Consider the following 9,383-nt stretch of genomic DNA (forward strand, 5'->3'; position numbering starts at 1 on the left):
GTGTGTGTGTGTGTGTGTGTGTGTGTGTGTGTGTGCGTGCATGTGTGTGTGCGTGCTGATGAAGTTGCTCAGTTACTCACATGTAATGCTGTCGTTGGGTGTTGTGTTGCAACTACCTCCATCACCATCGCCATCTAATAACCTTTTAGGGGTGCCATTCACCCTCAATATGAGGGGCTCAGTGTAGGTGTAGGCCTCATCTGCAAAAGCAAACACACAAACAGGTACATAAAGATAAGCATTAAAAAAAAGAGGGTAATGCACAAAATATCTATTTTAGATAGAGTGGGTTTGCATCCCTTTTCAGATTCCAAATTTTATTTCGTATTAAATATCCACAGGAAAGCTATTTCCATCATTTCCCATCTACCAGCACTTAATTAATTAGAAGAGAGTAGTTTTGCTGACTTCAACAAAGCCAGATTTTGTCTGTGTGTTGGTGAGTGCTCTGTCCTAAACCTCCATCTGGAAGCAGTTAAATCCAACCCCTTGTGGCTGTTTAGGGGTCTATGTGAAAGCTTGTGAAATCTGTGTTGATCCGTGTGTGTGCGTGAGTGTGTGCGTGTGTCTGTTTGAGTTGGGGAGTAAATATATATGTTTAAAATGTACACATAAGAGGACATCCACGTGATACACATGCAGTAAGTATTACAGGTTGTATGTGTTCAGAGACACCATACAGTCCACTAATGAAGACGGTTTTTTCAAACACACAGAGACAACACAGGGGCCTTCAAAGCGAGGCAGGCGCAGGCCTCTGAGAGGTGCAGACTCATTCCTGGGTAAATGGGAGCCAGCTGGGCTTGATAAATACACACAAACCGAGCCACGTCCTGTGCGTGGACTCAACACTTCCCGGCTATGTTTATTTACTCTATCCGCTCTCTCACTTCTCTATCTGTCCTCTCCTACATGTCCCCTGGCTTTTCCCCGTACTCTCAATTTCACATTCCTCTGCACATTTGAATTAATTCAATGGGCTGATAGACACTATTTTGGCAGAGCACATCATCTCTGAAGAGGCTGAGATGCACACACATTCCTGTGAAGAACCTGAAGACTTGTCGCTATTTCACTTTTAGCCAACAGTCACTTATATTCTGGCTGCTGCCCATCTCCAGCTGTCTATAGGCATCATAGAAAGATTGCAAGTCCATCGCAGAGATGAACAGAACAAACAACCATGCACACATGGTCAGACATAAGGGTAATGTAGTGAGAATCAATAAATGATCATGTATGACTTTGGACTGTGGGGAAGAGAAAACACATGCTGAAGGAGAACATGCTAACTCTAATGATTCAAACCCAGAAAACCCATTTTATTGCTGCAAGGCAACTGTGCTAACGACAACTTAAAATAGTAAAGTAGTGTTGACTTTAGTCCATTTAAAACAGCCCAGTTTTAAATGGACTAAGTAAACGTCTACGTTGTGCATTTTGCCCAGTATCACTGTTGAAACTAAATATTAATGACACCAGAGATTACCAGTGTTGCAACACAATCTGAGATCCATGTAACACAGACTGTGTTGTGAAACAGACCTGAGACGCAGTCTATTGTCAGTGTCTTGTGCAAACATGACACGGAGCAAAGGCGAGAACAAATCGTTACTTGAATGCCAATTATTCCTATTTACACAAACAAGACAGCTGTGCAGGAATTCATGAACTTTAGCTGAGGGAAGTTTTTATTTATTTATTTATTTTGCAAATTTGCTAAATATAAGAGACCAAAAGCTAAACAAAATGAACAGACTTGCAAGGAACCATTGGCAGGTTATAGAATGCAGGTTTTTGTAATAGTGTTTATACTTAACTAATGTTAAGTATAACTAAAATAAGTATCAGCAAAATAAAAATTATAACCGTACGGCTAAATACTGGTTACGAAAAATTCTAACAAAAAATGAAAAAACTTTGACTATAATGAATATGTTAAACGCTGCATATTATAAAAAAACAAAATGCCAGATTAAAAAAATAAATACTACATGTTGTTTTTAATTGAAATGTGGTTTTCTTAATTGTGTTAGAAATTATTTTACAATACAAGAAATTTGTTTTAAAAACAATGACAACTTTTTAGTTAAAGAGAATGCTAAGACCTGTTTTATTTTTCTAATATATGTGAACTTGATGTCATTTGCTGTAACTTGCCATCATCGGCGTGTGAATGTGTCTGTGAATGGAAATGACTGATTTCATTGTAAAGCATCTTTAAGAATCCTTTGAGTATTGACTGATGCAATTTCATTTCACACAAAAACATTTTGTCATTATGTTGCAGATCTTGTCTCTGACATGTGGACAGTGTTTTGTGATAACTATTGGATGCAAAAGAATAATTCTGATTTTTGAGCTATTAAAAACTTTTTATGTAGATTTGAAATGGAAAAAAAATTATAAGTGCTTGTTAATTGATTTTCTTTTTAGTGCAACAGGAGAATGACAAAAAAATTCCTAAAGTTTTTATAGCAAAGAACAACTAAATATAAAAATGATCAAATACAATCGTAATAAAATTATGCCATTTATTTCTATGCACAGCTTTTTAAATATAAATCTTCATTGTCCTAGATTATTGAGAAATATACCCTTTATTTTACCTGATCAGATTTCAGGTGCCTGCAGGGCGGTATGATCTAAAAGTATATGGCTTCTGACTTAACTAGCCTCTTTTTTTTTTGTAAACATTTAAACCACAATTGTTGAACCTGAGCACTCTACCACTAAAGCTGTGGTGCCATTCAAGTTCCCCTTCAACCAGTTGCGTGCTGGCACCAACAACAAACCCACCAGCCCACTCAACCTCCGGCCGTTTCTGAGATCTGAAAACGATGAGACTAATCAAAATCAGACGGGAGCAATAGAGAACGGGTTGTGTGTTTATGTTTTAGGATGAACATGTGTGCTTGTTTGTGACAATGCACCGACGTCTCTTTGATGTGTAGCTGCAATACGGTGTATGTACGCGTGTCAGGAGCCTTAAAGGGGTGACTCAAAGGAACTGCAATCCTCCAAGTAAACAATTAACCGTTAAAACAAAGTCATATGTATCCCACAGGGTAATGATTAGTTCAAACACACAGCATACACACTGACATTATTTAGATGAGAAGGCAAACGGTTTGACATATCCTGCAACAGCTGCAGGGGAGAAAATCCTGCTGCTTCTCAGATAAAATGAGCTTGTTTTTCAGAAAACCATTCAGACATTTTTCTGTTTGTTTCCTTTCCCATTCCCCTTAAAATTCTTTCTACAGCTTTGAAAATGACCTTATAAAGCTTTTTTTTTCCATTCACATTTTGTTTAATAACACCCACAAATGTCAATGTGTTTTGTAGGAGTTTAATGTCATAGCTCAGTTGAACCACCTTTGACTGAATACATCTGCAAACGTTTTAGAGAACCTTTTAAATGAAGTCTAAAACAGTTTTGCCAATTCTTCACAAAATCGTTTTATTGTAGCATTTTGAATCTAAGTGGAAAATGCAAAATCATATCTTGAAAGATAATATTGAAAAGAAAAAACTTGTGTTTTTAAATCTCTATAAATAAAAATGTTATAAGTGTGACATATTTACACATATTTACAGTGTGATGTATTTAATCACATCTACATATATGGTTTTAGAACCGTCTGCATTTATAACTCCAAATGTTTGTGGTATTTCTGTACTGATGTACAGACTGACATTTTTTCCCATTAATCTTTCTTTAACATTTTAAGAATCTGTTAACATCAATGTTTTAGGTTTTGCCACAGATTAGACTGAGATGAGAACTAATTTGAATTTAAGTCTGGATTTTTTACTTGGCCCTTCTAACACATGGATAAACTTTGAAACCTGCAATTCTTGTTTATGGGTTGCTTTCCTCCTGGAAAGTGAATTTCTCCCAAATCCTTTAAAGCTTTTCATTAAGGCCAAAAGTTCAATTTTGGCCTTAATGAAAAGCTACTGACTTACATTTAATTTATTCTGAATCTGCAGGTTGCAGAGCTGAATGAACAGTGGTTCATAAAATGTTCAAAGCCTCATACATTGTTAAATAGACTAACTGATTCAATCTTCCCTGCTCACTAATGTTCTCTGACAAACTTCTGAGACTATCACAGACCAGTTGCAGTGAAACTGAAGTTAACCTAGACCCTATTCACTGATTAGGTGGCATTTAAAAGAGCTGAAGCTGAATGCATTGTAAATTTTTTTCATTTTTATTTGTAAAATACATTTGAAAACCAAAATTGTACTGCTTTGCGACGATCTATCATGTAAAATCTCAATAAAATAAATTGAAATCTGGGGTTCTAATGTAACAAGACGTGCAAATATTCACGACACCTGAATAATCCTGGAGTGCAGATAGAGAGAGGTGTCAACAGGAACCATATATGGACTTTCTTAACACCTATAAAGAAGGAATTAGGCATACACAAATACACCACAGGTGGTAATTAGGTAAACAATTTATTTTGTGGTGTTGGATGTTTCAGCTGGATTTGTTTAACCACTTTAGACCTAAACACAAAATCTTACATTGCCTGTATCAAGAGGGCACCTCTGGGTTTTATTTGGGCCAAGTTGCACTTTATTGTATTTTTTATGCACAAGCTAACTCATTAAAAAGAAAAAAAAAATCTGAATATATGCACACCCACTGCTGCTAATTAGAGTTCTAATTTAGATATTTTAAGTATTTGAATAATTTATTTGAATTGAAGGTTTAGCCGCAGATCAACACGAGTTATAAGATAAGATGCCATACTAACTATGTGGCCGGCAGTAAACACTGAAACCAACTCAAACTATGTGCAACTACTAAGATCTTTATCAAGAAAAAAATTACGAAACAAAAGGAACACCCAGCTAGAGAAGTGGTGTGGGCTCTTTCACTACCCGTCAGCAAATAATCATGCATACATAGACAAAGAAATGAAAAGAAAAAAGGGTGCAATTCTTAGGCTGCACTCTTGCCAAGAGCAAACAGAAGCATGCGCACACACACACACACACACACACACACACACACACACACACACACACACACACACACACACACACACACACACACACACACACACACTGAGTGCTGCATTGGAATATGTCCAGAATCAGAGATTACAGTGAGAGAAAGAAGACGTGTAAGCTCATTAAAGACAAAAAACTGTCTGCAGATGAACAGACTTTTGGGTAATTTAACTGCGTGTCTTTGTCTCCTCTGGGCCATGAGAAAACACAGCCACTTACATGACAGCTATACACCACACAAGCACAGTAAAGAATAAGGAGTAATTTTAAGATGTAATATTAACACAGTGTTATAATAAAGTGTTGGCAAAGACATCAGCAGCCAAAATAAATAAATACAAAAAAATAAATAAGATTATGCCAGAAGGAATCAATAGATTTAACTTCAAACTGGTTTGCACTTGTATTAATTTATCTTCATGTTAAAGTCTGTGCCAGATCGTACTCTCAGCAAGAACCTGGATGGTCCCTGCAGGGTCTCTGAGAGGTCTATCATTCTCCATCCTGCATAATGAGAAGTGCAAAGAGATCCCTTACGCACCCCAGATTAGGGAAGCTGTGCACTTGTCGTTATGCAGGAAAGACTGAGAATTTCCCGAATCTCTGTGGTAACATTATGGTGGCACTACGTCTGAAGGAGGAACCTGATAGCAGCAGGGGAGGCACATCCAACAGCAGGCAGGCATTGCATGCTTTGGTGTAATTTGCTCATCAGAGAATTTGAAGGAGGACTGGTCTCATGCCAATCTAGCCACAACCACACTAGAGTGGCACCGCATCAAGTAAGTCATTGTGACGCCTCTGGCACTGCAACTGCAATTCCTATGGCATCCTAGAGCTGCTCTTGCTGCAACAAAAACTCACCATGCTTTACATATTTGCTTAAAGCATGGTGAGGATAAGACAAAACGGAGCAGACTCAGGTTTTATAACGCACAACTCATATACACACAGCTTCAGGGACCAGAGCCTTTGTTCAATGGGCTCACAATGATCAGAAAAACATTTTTTGGTGTATGATTTTGTCTGATTGCTCTCGACTAGAAATGCCCACAGACACCTCCGTAAGTTTAAAATTACTGTGTAGGATGAAATGATGAAAATACTGATTATTCTTCCTTCTCTGCCACAAAGCTTAAACAGGTGGTTGAGGGACAGAAAATTATAAAATATTAAAAATAGCTTGAGGAAAATTCTGCAGACTGTGTGAAAACCTTTAAATACAGTCATGATATCTGTAATATGTAGAATATCCAGAAAAGCACAACGGAGAAACCTGTGAATCGACAACTGAAAGGTCAGTAGACTCATGCTTCTTTTCACTCTGAAAGCAGATCTCCAAAATTGCTGTGAAGTTGGATTGTTCTTGGAACGTCTGAAAACAATAGAACACTCTTTAATTAGTGTGAATGGAGCCTTACAGTCTGAGTAGTCTGTGCTTTATTTTCTTACCCTGATCAGGCAGATTTTATGTTTCGTGAATTCAGCTTGTGAAAGGTTAAACAGGGTTGCTTGCAGATTCCTCCTCTTTCCTGCTGTGTGTGCCTAGTCGCCTTCAGTGATCCTAAAACCTCTCATTTCCTGGTGAGATTTGTAATTCTTGAAGCAATGTCTCAATCTACCACTGGCCCTTCTACATGCTGGATAAACCATCAGTAACTCTAAAGGAAGTTGAACATCAGGCATCTAAATGAGATGCCTAATCTTGTGGCTTCTTTTCATGTGAAGAGGCAGCAGCCTAATTCTGAGCTCTCCTTCAGTTCCTATCTCACAGCCAAGCTGCCCTATTCAAACAAAGCTACTTTCAGCGATCCTCCTATACCCGTAATTTTGGTCATCACCTAAGTCGTGTAACTTAAAGTGAATATTATAAGATCAACACAGTTGTTTTTTTTGTTTTTTTTACTTTCGATTTGTGTGAATCTCTCAAGTTCAATCTTTCAAGAAAGAGGTTTACATATCCAGCTTTTGCAAATGCAGAATTAAAATCTAATCATATGCAAGAGGAACATTCTTACCACTGCTACAGACAATGTACTATTGTTGAGATTTATATAAGTAAAAATAATATTTATTATTACTACTTCAAAGACTACTAAAAGATAAAAGATGAAATCATCTTGAAAGCTTGAAAATATATGACAGGCCGCACATAGATGCATAGCTTTAATGTCAAATAATTTGATCATGTTTCTAACTAAGGGGCAGCCAATTTAATCAAGAAGATGAAGAGTCCTTTCTTGGCTGCACCACTTGGCAGACCGATCATGTGGGATGTTAGCGTAACCAAAAAATGCCAGCCAGGAGATCTACAACAGGCATAGACATGAAATCTGATGTTCCAAGATAAGACATTTCTCTTATGTCTGAAAATGTTTTCTGTGCCAATCACAAAGGATAACCATCCCAGACCTCTAGATCTGTGAAAAACATATTTGACTTTTAGCTGAGAACACAAACAGTTTTCACTTTGCTTATCATTTTAGTCACCCAAGTCTACACTACGAGAGTATCCTGACAAGCCCGGAAAGCACATGTAGATGGATGCCGACTACAACTATTATGTCTGTGTTGTATTTCATACCAGAGGTGTTGGATTAAAAGTGTGAAAAGTGAAAAAACAAGAGAATTTTCTGTTAGTTTATAGAGACACACTCGGAAGAAAATGAGACTGGACAGGCCACCAAAGTAGCTACAGCAACAGCAAGACAAGGTTCTCAGCTCTTCTTTTTTGTTTTTGCAAGGTGGTAGAGGAAAATATAGTATGCTCATTTTTGTTGTTCAAATATGCAGTAAAAATTCCTCAAACTCTTCCTGGTTTATTTTGATCTCTGCAGGAAACCAAATTAGACACAAGGCTCAACAAACCTCAGGCATAAAAAAAGGGATGAGTGAGGAAACAGCCACATCCACACACTGAAGCAAAGAGCAGAAACATAAAATATATGCATAAATGGTTCAGTTATGTTAAGAATAAAGAGGACATATATTTTAAAAATAATAATAATTTTAGCATGTTTGTCAATTTGCCCTTTGAAGAGTTTATTGAAACTAAACTGCTTTTTATGCTTACATTACAGCGTAACTATAATAGAAACACTTAAATAAATACCTTCTCAACATAGACATATTGGTTACATCAGTGGCAAGATAAATTACAAGGGTGGAGAAAGGCTGTTCCAAACCACCCACAATGCAGCTGTGTTATTTGAACATACACTACATGTAGTCATACTCTCACTTCATATAAACATACAAAAACCCCTTTAAATTGCTCAGGGTATATGTTGCAGGAGAAAATATGAAGCATGTCACAATAACATTTATATGTTATATGCATAAACATAAAGATTTTAGTGGTGATGATTTTTTTTAACTTGTTTCAACAACAACAGATGGCCTATTTGGCCACATTTACACATGACATTCTGTTTTTAATTAAATGTAAAATAAAATAGATATGTTTTTTATATGTTACTTTTTTTATTACTGTTTTTGAGAGAAGTCTATCATATTTCAAATCTGGAAAAACATCTTGGTTAAGTAAAAATAATTTTACATTTTAATCTGCCAGGTGTACTAATAATTAACATTTTAGGGAATAAAAGTTCAAAAAAGTCAATAATACTCCCTCTCCCCCCCGCCCCCCCACCTCCTTTAAATTTCTTGCATTTTTAATTTTTTTATTTTTTATTTTTAACCAAAAACACTTAAAACGTTTTTTAAATGCATGCTAAAGGAAATTACAATGAAAAAACAGGAAATTCTGAAAGTTGTCAGGGGCAGAGTATGTTAGATTATGCATTTAAGACTTTTTGTGGAAGAAGTATTTTATTAGAGTACATATAACTTGGATCCTTGTGGATGTAAAAAGACAAGTTTTATTTTCAGTGTGGTGCTGTTCTGTTAGTGATATGAGACTTTTAACGGTAATTTGGACATTATTTTGTGTTTCTTTCTCCACATTTACGATTATATAAGTCATTGGATATCCATCCATCCATTTTCTTTACACCCTTGTCCCTTAATGGGGTCGGGAGGGGTGCTGGTGCCTCTCCAGCTAACGTTCCGGGCGAGAGGCGGGGTACACCCTGGACAGGTCGCCAGTCTGTCACAGGGCAACGCTGAGACACACAGGACAAACAACCATGCACACACACACTCATACCTAGGGGCAATTTGGAGAGGCCAATTAACCTGACAGTCATGTTTTTGAACTGTGGGAGACCGGAGTACCCGGAGAAAACCCACGCATGCACAGGGAGAACATGCAAACTCCATGCAGAAAGACCGGGGCCGGGAATCGAACCCAGAACCTTCTTGCTGCAAGGCAACAGCTCTACCAACTG

At 37.2% G+C, this 9,383-nt stretch overlaps 1 protein-coding gene across 2 annotated transcripts in view; it reads right to left on the bottom strand.

Annotated features, from left to right (window-relative positions):
* Window positions 1–9,383, bottom strand: part of mdfi (MyoD family inhibitor) — a 28,446-nt gene that overhangs the window by 12,033 nt on the left and 7,030 nt on the right. For both annotated transcript variants that reach the window (XM_008409260.2, XM_008409259.2), the window contains exon 3: window positions 81–200. In XM_008409260.2, the coding sequence (XP_008407482.1) occupies window positions 81–200 (120 nt within the window). The remainder of the gene's footprint in view (window positions 1–80; window positions 201–9,383) is intronic.

This window comes from Poecilia reticulata, linkage group LG5 (genome assembly GCF_000633615.1).
Source record: "Poecilia reticulata strain Guanapo linkage group LG5, Guppy_female_1.0+MT, whole genome shotgun sequence".
Lineage (NCBI taxonomy): Eukaryota > Metazoa > Chordata > Actinopteri > Cyprinodontiformes > Poeciliidae > Poecilia > Poecilia reticulata.